Here is an 18,311-nt window from a genome sequence, read left to right on the forward strand (position 1 = left end):
TATATAAATTTACATAAAGTTAAACTTATTCAGAAAAAATGTTCTTCTAGCTTCAATAATAAGAAAATTATAGCCATTTCAGATTTTAAAAAGCAGAGATTTTTGGTGTAAAGTATGAAAAATTATAGAGCCGGATATCCGGCCGGATAGTTTCAATATCCGGTATCCGGCCGGATATTGAAAATGGCCATCCGGCCCAACCCTAGTGATAATGTAGTATGTGATAGATAAGCAGCCTGTCCTACATCTATAGTATAGCCCAGCAGTATGCTCTCAACCCATAGATTCGTTAGAACTATATGTACTTAGTATGATAACTCAGACTGGATAATAACTTGAGGAAGGTATGATAATGAGATAGTAAGTCACATGTAAGTATGTTCAAGATTTCAGCCCTTGAGCTACTTTCAGAAATCTGATAATGTCTGTGGTTGTAAGGGATGAGGTAATCACCAGGTTGATGGAATCAATCAAAGAGTCTACTCCTGAGTTTGTAGATATGGTAAACCTGTGTCTGCAAACAAAGAACATAGACATGTTCTATAGGTATGTCTGTGGTATCATGAACATTACCTCTATATGTAAGGTATGCACTTAGTCCGTAAACTCAGATAAGACAATGTCTTAAGGAAGGTATGTCAATATAATAGCTAATCACTCTAAAAATAGTGTGCTCAAGCCAATTCAAATAAAGGTATAATATGTTGTATAGATATATCTGCGGGACCATCATCCGTAGCCAAAGACAACTAGATAACATCTGCAATATGCAAAACAGCTATGGTGATGGTCTAGCAGAAGGGAGAGCTTGCCTGTGGCAAGAACTAAATGGTGGATTCCAGGACAGAGATATCCAGGACAGAGATAGCGACAGAACCCTTGGTTCTGATGACACAGACACAGAAGATGAGAATTTCCTAAGTCTAAATGTACCAAATAGCAAAAAAATAAAATTAGTGAATGTAAAAAATGAATGATAATATAGCTAATGTAATAATGTAATAAATACTGTATAGTGTCATAATAGTGCAATAATGTATGTGTAATGGTAATGTCATAAAATATAGATAATGTAATAATGTAATAAATAGTACAGTATAGTAATAGTGTAAACATAATGTAATATGTAAATCCCAGTGTAATAAATAGTAAAAATATAATACTGTAATAATGTAAATATAGAAAAGAAAATATATATGTATCACTCTAGAAAATGAATTGTTCTGTAATAAAATGACATAAAATATTAGTATATCACTAATCATAAACTACATGTATATATCCCTCCTTTCAGACAATAATGAATCCAAATAATGTATGCATAAAATGTGGCATAAAAGATGAACCAGAATGGATAAACATAATAGAATGTCTAATCCAGACAGAAAATCATTGGGCATTAATCAGATACATGATTGGATTGGTATCCAGAATAAAAAGAAGATCTAATCGTTCGCCAATTCCTCACACATATCCATATGAATGCTATGATGATGTAGACTAAATATGTATGTCAAATATATAAATGAATCATTTCAGAGAACAAAATGTGTCAAAATGGTATAACAATAGATATTGAAGAATTGAATCACTGGATTGGAACTTTCAACATTGTACGTAAATCTAAAATTAATACATTAAATACAATGCTTCTAATAGAATATATGATCAATATGCTGATCAGGAGCTTAAACTGTAAATGCAATACTAAAAAAACAGGGGCATAAGTGTAATAATAAACTATGAATCAATAATTAAAACTGATTGTTACTAAGTTTCAGAATATGAATAACATGCAATACAATGACCAGTGCCTTACAGACTCTGAAATGGCACCAGCTCCATACTTGGAATTTCATGTCAATGATGAAGTCTGTGATGATATGTTCAGTGAGGAAGACACAATTGACAATAATCACGTAAATTGTTACGAAATGCATTACGATATGCTTAGTATACACTATTCATCATCTGAAAATGAAATCACAAATGATTCTTCTCATGATGTGGTCAATGGTGAAGAAAAATCAATTAGCATTTCATCTAATTCATCTGATTGGGATATTCCACCAAATCAGAATGTAAATCTAGAAAACATTCCAATGCTCAAAAGTGACATGAAGGAGGAAAATTTCAATGATGAGAGCAACTCAACTCTCTCCTCTGATTGGGGTATATCAACAAATCAGAATGTAACTCTAGAAAATATTCCAATGCTCAAAACTGACATCCAGGAGGAAAATTTCAATGATGAGAGCATCTCAACTATCTCCTCTGATTGGGGTATATCACCAACTAGAAATGATTCACATTGGGATAACGCTGAAAATGATGATGAAATAACACATTCATCACACTCTCCTGGTTGGGGAATAACAAAAAGTAAAACAGATAAAAATGATTCACATGACAGCTTGCCTAACATCTCACAAAAGAAGTACAAATTTGAAAATTCACATGAGAGCCTACCTGAAATATCACAAGAGAAGTACAAATTTGAAAACTCACCAGATAGCCTACCTAACATCTCACAAGAGAAGTACAAATTTGAAAATTCACCAGACAGCCTACCTGACATCTCCCAAGAGAATATCCTAATGACTAGAAACTCTGACAGTAATCATCCTATCCTACTAGAAAAAAACAAATTGGTAAGTGTTGTATCAAACTTTGAAATTGGTACTCCAGATAATGAAATAGAAATGATGAGTGATGAAGAGGAAATTCTACCAATTGAATGGTTCAACTCACCGGTGCAAGAAACTCCTGTTGTACTAGATGCAAATGAATTGGTAAGTGTTGTATCAAACTTTGAAATTGGTTCTCCAGATATCCAAACAGGAATGATGAGTGATGATGATGAAATTCTACCAATTGAATGGTTCAAATCACCTATGAAAGAAAACAATTCCAGTGAAGATCAAATAGATGTGCAATGGTTTGACAGCCCATTCACACAAGAACAAGCTGAATAAATGTAATCATAGTAATGTAATGTAACAAAAAAAAAGAAAATTGCCCAATATATAATGTTAATTTCAGATTAAAATGGCTAATCAACGAAATGTTCCACTTCAGCTGGAAGTACAAGCACATCATGATGCAAGGCGTCTTGGTCGAAGAAGAGATAACATTCGTGATGATCATGCAAGTATGAGATTAAAGAAAATGAAAATTGGAAATGTCTCGAAAGCAAGACCAGGAGAGGGTAGATTGTCAGAAGAAATTGTAAATGGCACATATAAAGTACTACCATTAGAAGATTCTGATGACACCATAGGATCCATGGTCTATAGATGTACCTTCTGTGGGGCATTGAAATATCTGAGAGAAACACTTAGTATGTGTTGTATGAAGGGACTATTAAGTAATGTTCCAGTGTTTCCGAGACCAACTCCTGAGATAGAAAGACTGATACATAATGATTCAGAAGAATCAAGTGTCTTCCGTAAGTTCTCCAGAACTATCAATAATGGTGTATCTATGTCAAGCCTTAGAGTTACACAACCAGATCATCTAAATTGTAGTGGAGTTATATTTCAAGGGAAAATATATCATTCACTTGGACAACGGGATTATGCAGAAAACGAAACACCCAAGTTTGCACAATTGTATATACATGACTCTACTGATGACACTACTTTGAGATATGAGAATTTGTATCTGCCATTAAGCACAAGTAATAGAGAGAAAGAGCTTATAAAGTCAATTCTCGAAAATATAGTTCCTGAGATTAAACAGTTTAATCCATTCGCAAGAGACTTTAAACAGCTAAGAGACTTACCAGCAGAGAGATTTGCTGAAGGTAAAGTTGTTATCTCTGCTAAACATAGGCCACAAGGAGCACATGAAAGAGTTTATAATGAATTCACAAATACAGGTGAAATATCTGTACTAACAGATGGAAATTCTAATCACAATGACATTGTAATACGTCTCAATGGTGTGGTCCAATCAATTCCTGAACGCCATAGAGCTGCCATGCCACTAAGATTCACACTGCTCTTTCCCCGAGGTACATATGGTTGGGAAGAGGGAAGTGGGCAACTAGACGGCACTAATAGGTCTCAAATATCCCCACGTGAATTCTACAACTTCCATATGATGATAAGAGAAGGGTTATTTGCAAATTTCATACATAAGACAGGAAGGCTGTTTCAAGAATGGGTATGTATGTCTTGGATACAAGCAGAAAATAACAGTCTCAACTATATACGTAAACATCAAAAAGAGCTGAGGTGTGATCAATATGACTCAGTAAGAAATGCAGTAAATAATCCAAATGGAGAACGAATTGGAAGACCAGTGATATTAACAAGTTCCTTCAGTGGAGGTCCACGTTGGTACCAGGCCAAGTTTCAAAATGGCATAGCTATATGCCGAGAATACAGAAAGCCAGACTTCTTCATTACAATGACCTGTAATCCTAATTGGGAAGAAATCAAATCACAGCTGTATCCAAATCAAACTGCACAGGATAGACCAGATCTAACTTCAAGAATATTCAAACTAAAGAAAGATCAACTGGTAGATGATATTGTCAAAGGAGGCATATTTGGAAGAGTAGCTGCATTGATGTACACCATTGAGTTTCAGAAGCGTGGTCTTCCACATGTTCATATACTAATAATACTTGCAAATGATGACAGAGTTCAATCACCTAATGAAGTTGATAAACTGGTAATAGCAGAACTTCCCCCTGATCCAAATGATCCAACAATAAGTGAACTTCAAAGAGAAAATAGACAAAAGTTACAAGATTTGGTGTCTCGCCAAATGGTACATGGTCCATGTGGTTCACAATGCTTAAAGGATGGCAAATGTAGCAAAGGATTTCCAAAACAATTTCAAAGAGAAACAACAATAAATCCTGAAACTAATTACGCTGTGTACAGAAGAAGAAAACCAATTGATGGTGGAAGGTCCATCAACATTCAGAGAGGTGGACAAGATCGTGTAATTGACAACAGTTGGATTGTGCCATATAATCCATATCTACTGTTGAAATATGATTGTCACATCAATGTAGAAAGCTGTACTTCTACAAAAGTTGCCAAATATCTGTACAAATATGTTACAAAGGGTAATTCTAGAGCAATGGTCAGTGCAACTGTAAATGGAAATGATGAAATTCAGAACTACATTGACATGAGAGTTGTTGGATCATGTGAAGCTGCATGGAGATTGCTGGACTTCCCCTTACAATACCAAAATCCCTCTGTCAATGTCCTCCGTGTTCACTTAGAAAATCAACAACAATTAGTGTTCGAGGATGGTTCAGAAATAGAAAACCTTGAGCAATTTAAAGAGACAGAGCTGACAGCATTCTTCAGATTAAATGAAGAATTAAAAGCTAATAATGCAGGCTTAGAATTGATGCCCAAGTATGTAGATATGCCAAAGCTATATACCTATTAATCAAAACATAGAAGATGGGCAATTCGTAAACAAAAACATGACACGATTGGTCGTGTGCATAGTGTTGGTCCTGCATCAGGGGATTTGTACTACTTGCGAATGCTTCTACATCACAATCATTGTCAAGGAAAAACAAGTTTCACAGATTTAAGAACCGTTAATGGTGAAGTGTGTGAAACTTACCAAAGAGTATGTGAGAGGCTAGGATTACTCCAAGGGGATGTTGAATACATCAATGCTTTAGAGGAAGCATCCCATACTAAAATGAGCCCTCAACTCAGAAGACTGTTTGTAATGATTCTGATATTCTGTAATCCAGAAGAACCAAGAGTGCTATTTGAAAGATTCTGGGATACTTGGAAGGATGATTATGAACGAAAAGCCTTAGCAATGAATGTTGAACTTGATGAACAACAGCTAAAATCATTAATTCTACAAGATATTGAATTAAACCTAGCAGCTCATGATAAAACACTAGCTGAGTACAGACTTCCAAATGTAACAATTGAAGATTTGAGGAGAGTCCAGCACATGACAACTATCCAACCAACAGCAATTAGAGAAGAATTGGACTTTGATGTGGTTCAACTACAAGAAGAAGCTGAACAATTAGCAAGAGAGCTTACAAATGATCAAAGAGATATATTCAACTGTGTTATCACATCTGTTCAACAAAGATCTGATTTGAGGGTTTTCATAGATGCCCGTGGTGGCTGTGGGAAAACATACCTACTAAATACCATCCTAAAATCAGTAAGATCTATGTCAGAGCAAGGAGAAATTTGCTTGGCAATGGCATCTACAGGAATTGCAGCAAATTTGTTACACATGGGTAGAACCTACCATTCTAGATTGAAAGCTCCATTAACTCCTAAGGATGATTCTACTCTCAACATACCTGTTCAAAGCAACCTTGCCAAGGTTGTACAAAAGGCTAGACTATTAATAATAGATGAAGCAACTATGATGGATTCATACATGTTATCAGCTATAGATCGCTCTCTTCGTGATATAATGAACACTAAAGAAAAACCATTTGGAGGGAAAATTGTAATCCTTGCAGGAGATTTCAGACAATGTCTGCCTGTAATCAAAAATGCCACACAAGATACAATATCCCAACGTTGTATTAACACAAACAATCTGTGGGCTACTTTCACAATCAAAAGGTTATCTACAAACATGAGGGTCAATGCCAATCAGAATCCTAACCTTCATGCATTTGATAGATGGACTTTAGACATAGGAAATAGTATACAATCTCAAGTAAAAATACCTGAAAATATGATTGCCATCAAAATAACCTCTGAAACTCTTGCTATGCATAGGTTAATAGACATGGTATTTCCAAATATCAACGCTAATATATCAAATCCTGAATGGTTAAAAGGAAGGGCTGTATTAGCAGTAACTAATCGTCAGGTTAATGCTCTAAATACAATTGCTATGCAGAAACTAAATAGCTTAGCTGTAAAACTTGAGAGCACAGATAAATGTACAGATCCTAGACATGAACTAAGGTTTAATCCAGAATACCTCCATACACTTACCCCTGATGGATTTCCTCCTCACACTCTCATGCTAAAGCCAGGTGTCCCACTGATACTACTAAGAAATTTGAATCCGAAACAAGGATTGTGTAATGGAACTAAATTGATATTCAATGGCTTGATTTCAAACAGAGTATTAGAGTGTACTGTTGTTGAAACTCAGGAAAAAGTATTAATTCCAAGAATCACATTTGTTCCCTTACCTGAAACCTGGCCTGAAGACTGGCAAAGAATTCAATTTCCCGTAAAGATCGCATTTGCATTCACCATCAATAAATCTCAAGGTCAAACTATGCAAACTGTAGGATTGTTCCTTAGACCTGAAGTATTCACACATGGTCAATTGTATGTTGCTATATCAAGAGTAGGATCACCAGAACATTTGAAAATTGCATTAATTGATGATTATGTAAATAACATTGTATTCAAAGATGTATTAATTTGAATTAATAATTGTAATACATAATAATTGAAATACAAAATAATATTTTGATCCTACAAATAAAATATCAAGATAGAAAAGGAACGCGCAGCCAATAGCGCGCTCATAGCGCACTCTTGGCTAGTCAAACCATATTAATGTGATCTATTCTAAATGTTTCTTTCATGAAATCTTTTTAATATTTCAATACTTTGCTACTCATGGATGCTGACATCTATATCTAGGTTACATTGGAATTCAGTCCACACGGTATTCAACCCACGGAATTCAGCCCAGCGGGACTTTATTCCGTGGGCTGAGTCTCGTATGGACTGAATTCCTTGGGTTGGGTCCCGTATGGACTGAATTCCGTGGATTGCGTTTCGTATGGACTGATTACCGTTGGTTGAATCCCGTGTGGGCTGAATACCGTGGGTTGAATCCCGTGTTGGCTGAATACCATTGGGTTGAATCCCGCTGGGCTGAATTCCGTGGGTCGAATCCCGTGTGGGCTGAATTTCAATGGAACCCTATATTTATATGTTCTTCATTTTGTTTTTTCAATGTATATCTATTCTTTGTATATTTATTGTTGGAATATTGAAATGCAAAAATATTAAAACTATCATTTACATTTCAATTTAACAATAAAAATTCAACACAAATTTTCCCATTTTCATTGGTCTGTGTGGGAAAGCTTAAAAGTTTAACACAAAAGTCAAAGAAAACAAGGATACATACTTGCAATAAAAGCTATTCTTTTTTAAAGCAAAGCTTTTCTATAATCAGGGTCGGTCCGTCCGTAACGGATAGCTTTTTTCGTTAATTTAGGCATGTTAGAATTGTCCTATCGATTTCAAACTTTGCATAGTGATTCCTTTAGTAGTTAGGTACGATTTAGAAAGCGTAGCAACTCTATAATGATTACCAAAATGTCCGTACGTCCATTTTAAACATGTTGATTTTTTACTTTTTTAACAACAATTTTTTATATGATCTAATCATCCGATTGATCTGAATTTTGGTATATTGATTCCTGGGACAACAAAGTATATTGTTATAAGCGAAGCAACTCCATAATCAAGTCCTAAAAATGTAAGTATGTCCATAAACATTATCTATCCTGTATCAAGCAGTTTTTCAACAAATTTACTTACAAATTGCTTTGACTCTTATACATTTATGTTCTGATTATTCAGTTCTGACACTATACTAGTGTTAATGCCCGTTTGTCCTACCGTTTCAGTGCTTCGCTTTTATGGATGTTGTCATCCTTGTTTTAGATAACAATGTTAAAATAGGACAAAAAGCAAGAACGTTCAAACCTTTTATAATTGGGGGTGGGGGGGAGGGAGTTAAATTATTATCTATGGGTCAAAATTTATTTATTCCAAAGTATGAACTAAAATTATCTCTTTCTTTTTCTCTCTTTTAAAACTTTCTGTTTTCTCTTTCTCCTTTCTCAATAGTTGAGCGTATTAACTTTGTCACTTTATTTACTTTTCTTTTTTTACAAGCTTCTTTATTATTACCAATCTTTTAAATATGAATGTTTTACTAATTTGATTTTTGGTTGCTTTGTTCACCGAAATATATTTCAAAAAAAAATCTTTTGAAAAAAAGTCTTTTTTTCGGGTATAGTATTAGTTATATTGTTATTTTTCAAAGCGCAGCAACTCTATAATCGTTACCTGAAAGTCCGTACTTCCATTTGAAAAAAGTTGATTTTTTACTTTTTTGACAACAGCTTTTGTATGTTAAAATTATCCGATTCATCTGATTTTTGAAATACTAATTCCTATTACAACAAGGTATAACGTTATAAGGGAAGCATCTCTGTAATCAAGTCCTAAAAATCTATGTATGTCCCTAAACAATATCATTTATTTAACCTGTTTTGTAACAAATTTACTTTGCGATTTTGTGTAGACTAAACAATAATATTTTGCCTATTCAGTTCTAACACTCTGAAAGTGTTAATGTTCGTTTGGCATTCCATTTCAGAACTTTTATGTATGTTCTCATCTTCGCTAATTTATATCATCTAAAACTTACAACTTTTTAAAGCACAATGCTATGCATTTACAAAGCGAGAAAATTGAAAACAATTTCACACATGTGAAACTGGCTGTTTTTATACAAATTAGACCTTTTTGCAATACAATAGTTTTTTTCTAACCTATTATTAAGACAAATTTTCAGGCAGTGTAATAAGATTTCTTGAGAAAAAAACTGCGGTAAGTATTAGCAGGTATTGTTGATAAATTTGCTGATAATGACATTATGGTAGTTGTCACATTTAAATTTAACTAATTTTCTGTGTATAAAGAAGGAAGTTACATTAGTTTTACATATCTTGCTTTGCCTCTAGGGTCAAAACTGTTGGCATTCTATTAATATACTATTTCAATAGTTTATGTCGACTATAAAAGTAGCTAAATCAACGTTCTATGCTGAATTTAAAACATTTTTACTCCATATTTTGGTCGACTATATAGTTTGAATATAAAGTAGTCAGGACTGGCATAATATTGTGGTATGCGGCAGCTCTGGACCATGCAGAAACCAAGACATTATAGTGATGCTACGCACCTAGTTAAATCCTGTTATTCTACAATTATGAAGCCACCTGAAAAGATGTCAGATAACGGTACTGATTTTATCTCTCAGTTGTCCTGCAAATGGAGGGAGGGGTGTTACCCCTCCCTCTCCCATCTTAAGCACCGGAACCTTCCCCTTCAACCACCAAGTTATCAGCACCACCTCAACCCTGAGGATAAAGGATCTAAACCTGCCCCCACACAGACTGTTGTTGTCACAAGTAATCATCAAACCTTCCCTCTTTAGTACCCAGACCTACCACTCAACCCCTCTATGCTTATCTACCTATTGTGCTGCTCCATGGGCTATCCTGCCTGCCCCAGACAGGGATAGCCATCTACCTAACCATTGCAATTATCTATGTTTTACTGTATGATTTATCTTTAACCATCTTTATTCCTAATCCATATGTATTTATATTATGGTTAACTGTATTCTTAATCCCCCCCACCCTTTCCAGGGATGGGGAATCATGATTGCCCAAACTGACTATTGTATATGTATTATAATGCTTTTATGTTATGATCATTTATTCCTATCCATGTAGTTATTGTTTGTTGTATATAGCTTTAGTATCCTTTACACCTTCAATAAAGTGACAACTGAAATAGATGTTGATTCTTGTCTAGTGAATGCTAGAGAAGCGTAGCTTCTCTATAGTAAGGTGTCCACGTCTGTTCACACTGCCGTAGTCTTTATTCGAACTCTGGTGTCTGCCATTTACCCTAGGCGGATACCACAACTTTGGTGACAGCTGTGTGAGATTACGGCGAACCACAAGTGTAGAGCAGACGCGCATCTGAGGCTAAGGTACTCCCAGCAGTGAATCTGGCAAAACTGACGCAAGCAACCTGAATTACCCACCCTGGACAGCAAAGTTTAACTCTGCATCCGGCAGTTGTGGAAGCGAGACAGCGAAATTTGATGAATAACCGCGAGCAGCGCTGATATCTAACGGAGAATTGAGCGCCAAAAGGGCTGAAACAGGCCTGCGGACCGGCTGAAACAAGCCAAATAAGTGTAAACGGCTGAAAATAGGCCAATTTGACTGCAAGAGATAGCAGGATCCAAACCAGTGGCGCTAGCAGGACGGGACATTCCCTGCCGCCATCAGCTGGATTTGGATAAGCGGCGCTAGCAGGACGGGACATTCCCTGCCGCCGATAGGCTGAAACACGCCACATAGCTGCAAGCGGCGCTAGCAGGACGGGACATTCCCTGCCGCCGATAGGCTGAAACATGCCACATAGCTGCAAGCTGCGAGCTAACATACGAGTGTAGTGCACCAGAACAGAGAAAAACTACGTCAACTCCGAGTATCCTGAGAGGCTACATGCAGCCACCCATCTAGAAAACAGATATTATATCACATTTTCAGGGATTACCACCCTAGTGTGATGGCCAAACAATAGATTTATGAGCAAAGCTTGGCAAACAAATTGTTGTGTTGTGATAAATCTAAGAATAGAACAGGCTTGGATTATTGTGTATTGTGATAACAGCTAAAAATAGAACAGAGTTGGTAAACAAATCTGTTATGCAATTGTGATAAGGACAGAAATAGAAGCTAGATGTAACATAATAAAGACCCTGATATACAATCAAAACAATCTCAAGCCCACAGCACAACAACAACAATACACCCCTTATTCCAAGGGAAGGGGAGGGGCCCCTCTCCATTGAAGGCAAATACAATCAGGGTGATATAATAGATAAACCTAGGATTAAGAAGAAAAGGCCCTATTACACCAGCACACAGTTACCCCCCTCCCTCACAGGGGGAACGGACGGAGTTACCCCCGTCCCCTCACGCGCTTCCCCCTTCCTACCCACACTAGACTAAGTCCGTCTGTAGTGTGGGGCTAGCGATCGGACACACAGAACGCCATTCACGGATAGCGCAACAGAGTGCGGAAAATATCATAAATCCAACGGACGAAGCGGACCAATGAGAGAGCGAGTTGAGGGGTGAGAGCGCGTTCTCCACGTGTGCGCGGATTTGACGGCGCGGACGCGCGTTACAAGGACAGGAGATTCCACGCACACACACACACACACACACCCACACAGGAGAGGGGCCATTCTATAGCATACATCAGAGATATTTTTTTAGGAGAAAAACTTGCAAGCTCCTCCCTCCCTGTCTACAGTGTGATAAGGAAAACTAAACCAGTTCCTTAAACCCGCTCAGACCCTCAACATCTTCCTAGCCTGCCAACCCTACTTCAAAGCTGAATGGTTAGTGAAACAAATATATGTATATATAAATACCCAAGTGATAAATAAGGTTGTTTTTTTGTATCATGGGTACAAGTAAGTGAATACTAACCTCACCAAACAACACTGGAAACTGATATGATAACTGAACGAAAGTACGCCCACCCTGTGGACATAGCCTGACTTGCTGCCTCACACTGGGCAGTGGTGGTGTGTACCTGGACCATCGACCTTCATAGTTGTGAACTATATACAGAGGAAGCGTGATTTTTTTGAAGCAAGGAGGAAAAGCTATCTAGCTCTGGGGATATTCCTATACACGTATATATATATATATGGGCGTGTAGCCATGTATATATATAGATAACCTACCTATCCATATATCCACTAGCGGATACGCTCCTAGAGACATCTGTGATACCTAACATATTCCCTGTTACCTTTAAGCTAAGATCCGCTGGTTGCCACAGAAATCAAGAGCTATACTGGAAAGGAGAACAACTCAGGCTCAACAGTTAAACAAGACGCTGGCACCAACAGACCAACCCCCTACTACTTATCATGGGGGCGCGCCAGCCACAGAAACTCTTGAGCCAGGAGGGCCGAGCCTACGGCTACGTGGACTACCACCCTAATTACACAGCTATAGTATTTATACTAGGGGTGAGCCGGCTCGAACCTCCTTGCGGTGCGGCTACTCTACTCTGCTCCTATATCTACAAGATACTGCTTCTGTTATTACTTTGGCCTACTGTGTCGAGTACAGTGAACATCAAACACATGCCAGGTCACAGACCCCTGGTCCCTGAGATGCCCTTGTCTGGAAGGGTGACTGAATGTCCGCTGCACAGCTCCTGTTCAGTTGGTGCTCAACGTACGAGAAATAGCAATACTGGACTGGGGGTTGCTGAACCTGTAGGTGTCCTCCTGGGGGTGTTGAACGATGCAACTGAGCCTAATGAGAAGGTGACAAGCTTCAGAGACTTAGTGGCCAGCCCCAAGATGGACACTACTACCAGAACTGAGATTTCAAAGGGGCCCAGCCCTAGGGCCAGTACCACCTGTTTCTGGGGTGGAAAGGTCCTCCCTGGCACTGGCCTCCCCAATCTGGAGGATGGGGAGCTGTCCCAGGGGAATAGGCTCTTCACCCAGATGCCTGACGCGTACCTGGGGGTGGGGGAGCCGCCACCCAAGCCTCCCTGGGAGCCCCCAGGCATGGAACGACTGGGGACCGGCCTAAGGATGGGGACTGGTGACCTGCTGCAGTGGAAGACTTTACCCAGCACGGAGAGAGCAGGGTTGACCAGCAGCAGTGAGGCTGTTCCCCCACATTCCAAGACCAGATGCCGCTACTCTGTTGAACCACTGCACATGTCCCAGCCAAGTTCCCCCATGCTGCTGAAGATGGAGGCCCACCAGGATGCAGAGCTCCAACTAGGAAAGTCAATAAGAAGGCCACCCCTTGCCAAAACCAGAACCACCGCAGGGGCTCCCCACCAGCCGCTGACGGAGCCTGGCAGGGACGCAATACTAGCTGGCAACTCTGGCCCAACTCAGGTGGCTACCAACAGTCTGCTGACAGTCCGGAATACAGTTCAGGCTACCATCAGTATGGCATCTTCTGGGCCTTGCTGGTCCACCTGTGGGTACCTGTCCACACACTGGCCACAGGTACCCCCCAGAGATCATAGCCCCCTTTCCGACTGGCACCATCAACAGCCTTTGCTACCAACCACCTGGCATACCCAGAGGCAGGATCCCTCATGTGGAGAAGCACCTGCAGAAGCTAAGGCCGAGGCTGGCCTCGCCACCCAGGGGAGGAGAGCCGCTGTTGGATGGAAGGAACCTGTGTGTATGGGGAGGAGGCTGAATGTAACCAAGGAGCCACCACAAGCAGCCCAGCACCGCCTGACCCCTAGTAGGGGAGACCCTGTTTGTCAGCTGGTGCCCCAACTGGAAGAGGAGAGACCTGGCAGGTTGATACACCCTGGGGAAGCCGGCCTGATGGGACCCAGCTGGACAAAGGGGCGCTGCCGCTTCAACGGCCACACAGCCGCCAAGTGTAGAACCGGTTGGGACCGGGCAACGAAGAAACACCAGGCCGCCCAACAACCTGCATGCAACCAGTCGGCCACCCAGGTCCACCTGGAGGGAGATGCCCAGCCGTCACCCCAACTAGCTGCCGCCGCTGGGGCCGCGGCTACCCAGGAGTCTGTGTCTCAGATTGGGACCATGGTGGCCAGGATCAACGTGCTGGGAGGAGCGGCTGAACCCAACCGGGTTGGCCTGGACCTCAGCCGCAACCACAGGGGACCGGTGTCCGTAACCCCTGTCACCCCCAGCAAGAGCCGAGGGGCGCTACCCAGCGCCACCGGGACGGTGTACGGGGAGGCCCTGGCGGCCGCCGAGTGGGAGAGGCAAGAGGCGCTAGCCAGCGAGTCTGAGTCGATGTATGGGACGCCAACCGGCGTCGCCACCTGGAAGGAACGAGAGGTGCTTCCCTGCACCACCAAGCTGATGTCTGGGGCGACAACCGTCGCCGCCACCTGTGAAGACTGGGGGGTGCTATCCAGCGCCCCACGCTGGTGCCTGGGGCGACAACCGTCGCCGCCACCGAGAGACCTGGACCCCTGTGAAGACTGGGGGGTGCTATCCAGCGCCCCCACACTGGTGCCTGGGGCGACAACCGTCGCCGCCACCGAGATACCTGGACCCCGGAATGAGCCCGCAGCCCCAGAGGAAGGGGTGACACCCGTCACCCCCAGCCAGCCAGAGCCCCCAGCCAGCAGGGAGAGTCCAGCTGTCCCTCACCTTCAACTGCATCCAGCTGTCTACCTCCCTCAACCAAGCCAGGGTAATTGTATTGCACTGGTGTACCAGGAAGTTTGGGCTGGGCCAAACTTGCCTGCGCCCCCTGCATCTGCCCCAGGAGCCAGGGTATCAGCCATTACCAGCCAAACTGAAGAAGCTTTGACCGCTGCCTGGGGAGTAACACAACTAGATGCGCCAAGTGCCGAGCCTAACCATAGAAGTAGAGGATCCCCAACAATTATGTCTACCCAAGATGGAGACAATGTGCCTGGACCCCTTCAGGCTAGGGGAGGAAATCCGGAGCCTTGTGCCTCCAGTCCACTAGCAGCAGTGTCCATGGATGGGCCTGTCTCCCAGCCAACTAGAGCGGAGCCACCCTTGCAGATCCAAGACAGCCTCCGGCATAAAGGGTGGACTGTTACCTTTCCCTACCCCGCAGGTCGGATTGCCATGCACCACCCTGCCAATGTCCAGAATGAGCCTGAAGGAGGCAACGCTCCTACAGTATGCCAACCACCACCTGCCCGCGTTGACAGAGACCCTGGAAGCCGAATGAACCTGACCAGCCCCGAGGGCGAAGAAACTGCGCCTGCATCCAGTAGCCAGCCTGCCAGCAGCAAGGTGACCAACACGATGGAGACCACCAGCCCAGTGGAGAAACCTGCAGAGGTGTACACCAGGCGGCTGTTGGTCCAAGCCCCCTCATGTGCTGTGCCACCCCTGGAGGTTGCCAGGGTGGCCTCAGAGGTACACATCCAACGGCCAGAAGATCCAACAGGACCAGCTACTCCAGCAGATATAGCCGATTCCGTTAGACCTGGGGAGGGCTGGAGTCCACCACCGTCCAGCAACTGGTATCCTGGCGGACCCATTCCACAAGGACAACAAACTGAAGGCCGCAACCACTGTCGGAAGTCTGGCGGTGCAGACAACCCCTCCAGCCTTCCGAGGGGAGAGTTGTGGTATGCGGCAGCTCTGGACCATGCAGAAACCAAGACATTATAGTGATGCTACGCACCTAGTTAAATCCTGTTATTCTACAATTATGAAGCCACCTGAAAAGATGTCAGATAACGGTACTGATTTTATCTCTCAGTTGTCCTGCAAATGGAGGGAGGGGTGTTACCCCTCCCTCTCCCATCTTAAGCACCGGAACCTTCCCCTTCAACCACCAAGTTATCAGCACCACCTCAACCCTGAGGATAAAGGATCTAAACCTGCCCCCACACAGACTGTTGTTGTCACAAGTAATCATCAAACCTTCCCTCTTTAGTACCCAGACCTACCACTCAACCCCTCTATGCTTATCTACCTATTGTGCTGCTCCATGGGCTATCCTGCCTGCCCCAGACAGGGATAGCCATCTACCTAACCATTGCAATTATCTATGTTTTACTGTATGATTTATCTTTAACCATCTTTATTCCTAATCCATATGTATTTATATTATGGTTAACTGTATTCTTAATCCCCCCCACCCTTTCCAGGGATGGGGAATCATGATTGCCCAAACTGACTATTGTATATGTATTATAATGCTTTTATGTTATGATCATTTATTCCTATCCATGTAGTTATTGTTTGTTGTATATAGCTTTAGTATCCTTTACACCTTCAATAAAGTGACAACTGAAATAGATGTTGATTCTTGTCTAGTGAATGCTAGAGAAGCGTAGCTTCTCTATAGTAAGGTGTCCACGTCTGTTCACACTGCCGTAGTCTTTATTCGAACTCTGGTGTCTGCCATTTACCCTAGGCGGATACCACAATATCAACAATTAAAGTCATAATATTTTAACTACATTTATACTTTTTTTCAAAATTGGAACATGAAAATATTACTTACCTAATAATTAATGTATCAAGTATAACCCAGACAACTTCTGCATCTTGTGTTTGGGACCTTTTTCGTCTGCTAACAAATTGCTTTCTGCTTTTTGTAGCGACTTGGCTGTGTTAATATCTACGATGCTATTGGCTGAAATTCAAAGAACAAATTGAAAGTCGGCACAGGGTCCACGGGATGGGGACATACAGTTATTTAACCCATTCCCCCTTTATGTTTTACTTTAATTACCAAGTCATCAAAATAAAGTTATAATTCTTTGTCCCTATCCTTAGAAATTGTGTAAATGTATGTTCTAGAAACTCAAGCAGGCAAATTTTGCCACAATTTTGCTAGAAATTTAGCAATGGCTTAATATGCTAAAATTTGTGGTTTCTTCTTTATCTCTCCATTTACAGATGGAACATTATTGCTTAATTTTGCAGCGAAGCCTATCTACATATTATAGACCTCTAGGAGTTGCTTTATTGAAGGAGGGGGCTGAGAGGGGTAAGTCGACCCTCCTCTTAAAATTTTAGTTTTAAAAAGAAAAAGTTATGAGGGAGGGTCATTATTTTCAAGATACAATTTCTCTTCGAATGTATAATTTTTTCATCTTTAGCATGACGCAGGGTGGTCTGGACTTGTGATTAACCTCCTCAACAGAAGGCGCGCTACACTTTATGCTTTTACATATCACGGTCAGGTTACATGCAACCATCATATAGCAAAAAAAAAATGAAAAATGTAAGGGGATGAGTAAGGGGACAAAAAATGAAAACTGCACTCTCGACAATTTTAATTGTAAGATTTGTACAGTTTCTATTTTTTCCTATTAAGGTAATCGAAAATTAAAGTTACGATATTAAGCTAGCAGAGCTGATCAAACCCATCTATAATTTTCAATTGAAATAGGGAGTGGTGTCAATGCGCGATAAGAACTTTGAGGGAAAGCACCTATAATAGCGATTTCGATGTCTTGCTATTCTAATTTAGCGTATTAAATGAGTTATTGTGTAGATATGATGATCCACAAAAAGATGAACAAATCTAAGAGATATCTCTTGGTGGTTCAGAATGGGGCTTGGTCCAATTTCCAAGCCATAAATCTGGTGACAACCTTGCACTATTAAAACTCAACTTTTTATTGGCGTATTCAGAAAGGTAGGCTCAGGAAATTTGCAACCAGTCGGCACTTTGTTTTGGGAGTAGTAATAGGTTCGAATCTAGGTCCTATGCACTTTACAACCTACTGCTGCTATCCTAAAGCAGTAATATGCACAATTTTTTACCTTCAGACCAAAATTGCAATCAAGGGTTGGTTATCTGTAAAATTCAGTATGAATAGAACCTTCTGCCATACAAACATTTTGTGTTAAACTCACCCTCTTAAGTGTTTATTTATATAGAACTAGCGGCTTCACCCCTAGCCTCTAGGAGCTTTGCCTTAAGAGATAATTAAAGAAAA

At 40.9% G+C, this 18,311-nt stretch overlaps 4 protein-coding genes across 6 annotated transcripts; all 4 read left to right on the forward strand.

The window, feature by feature from the left end:
• The first annotated feature begins 212 nt into the window (after positions 1-212).
• LOC145318724 (uncharacterized) lies at positions 213-3,015 on the forward strand. The gene is made up of 2 exons (XM_080160207.1): positions 213-546; positions 713-3,015. Exon 2 carries the CDS (start codon positions 1,785-1,787, stop codon positions 2,973-2,975), a length of 1,191 nt encoding a protein of 396 aa, XP_080016333.1. The 5' UTR covers positions 213-546; positions 713-1,784; the 3' UTR covers positions 2,976-3,015.
• Positions 3,016-3,048: 33 nt separating this feature from the next.
• On the forward strand, positions 3,049-5,418 carry LOC145327400 (uncharacterized). The gene has a single exon (XM_080170961.1). It carries the CDS (start codon positions 3,049-3,051, stop codon positions 5,416-5,418), a length of 2,370 nt encoding a protein of 789 aa, XP_080027087.1.
• Positions 5,419-5,517: 99 nt separating this feature from the next.
• Positions 5,518-7,459, forward strand: LOC145327413 (ATP-dependent DNA helicase Pif1-like). The gene has a single exon (XM_080170967.1). It carries the CDS (start codon positions 5,518-5,520, stop codon positions 7,411-7,413), a length of 1,896 nt encoding a protein of 631 aa, XP_080027093.1. The 3' UTR covers positions 7,414-7,459.
• Positions 7,460-11,964: 4,505 nt separating this feature from the next.
• On the forward strand, positions 11,965-16,653 carry LOC145318643 (uncharacterized). 3 transcript variants are annotated; one of them, XM_080160064.1, is made up of 2 exons: positions 11,965-12,247; positions 12,278-16,653. In XM_080160064.1, exon 2 carries the CDS (start codon positions 12,769-12,771, stop codon positions 16,021-16,023), a length of 3,255 nt encoding a protein of 1,084 aa, XP_080016190.1. In that variant the 5' UTR covers positions 11,965-12,247; positions 12,278-12,768; the 3' UTR covers positions 16,024-16,653. The 3 variants fall into 3 exon arrangements, with proteins under 3 accessions (XP_080016190.1, XP_080016179.1, XP_080016184.1); XM_080160053.1 differs by having other exon boundaries at positions 11,965-12,228; positions 12,267-16,653; XM_080160058.1 differs by having other exon boundaries at positions 11,965-12,228.
• The last annotated feature ends 1,658 nt before the right edge of the window (positions 16,654-18,311 follow it).

This window comes from Acartia tonsa, chromosome 1, assembly GCF_053477335.1.
Source record: "Acartia tonsa isolate MP-2025a chromosome 1, ASM5347733v1, whole genome shotgun sequence".
Taxonomy (NCBI): domain Eukaryota; kingdom Metazoa; phylum Arthropoda; class Copepoda; order Calanoida; family Acartiidae; genus Acartia; species Acartia tonsa.

What these genes read in the sequence shown, in the direction of transcription:
- LOC145318724 (XM_080160207.1), top strand. Translation starts at nt 1,785, where the DNA reads ATGAATAACATGCAATACAATGACCAGTGCCTTACAGACTCTGAAATG.
- LOC145327400 (XM_080170961.1), top strand. Translation starts at nt 3,049, where the DNA reads ATGGCTAATCAACGAAATGTTCCACTTCAGCTGGAAGTACAAGCACAT.
- LOC145327413 (XM_080170967.1), top strand. Translation starts at nt 5,518, where the DNA reads ATGCTTCTACATCACAATCATTGTCAAGGAAAAACAAGTTTCACAGAT.
- LOC145318643 (XM_080160064.1), top strand. Translation starts at nt 12,769, where the DNA reads ATGGGGGCGCGCCAGCCACAGAAACTCTTGAGCCAGGAGGGCCGAGCC.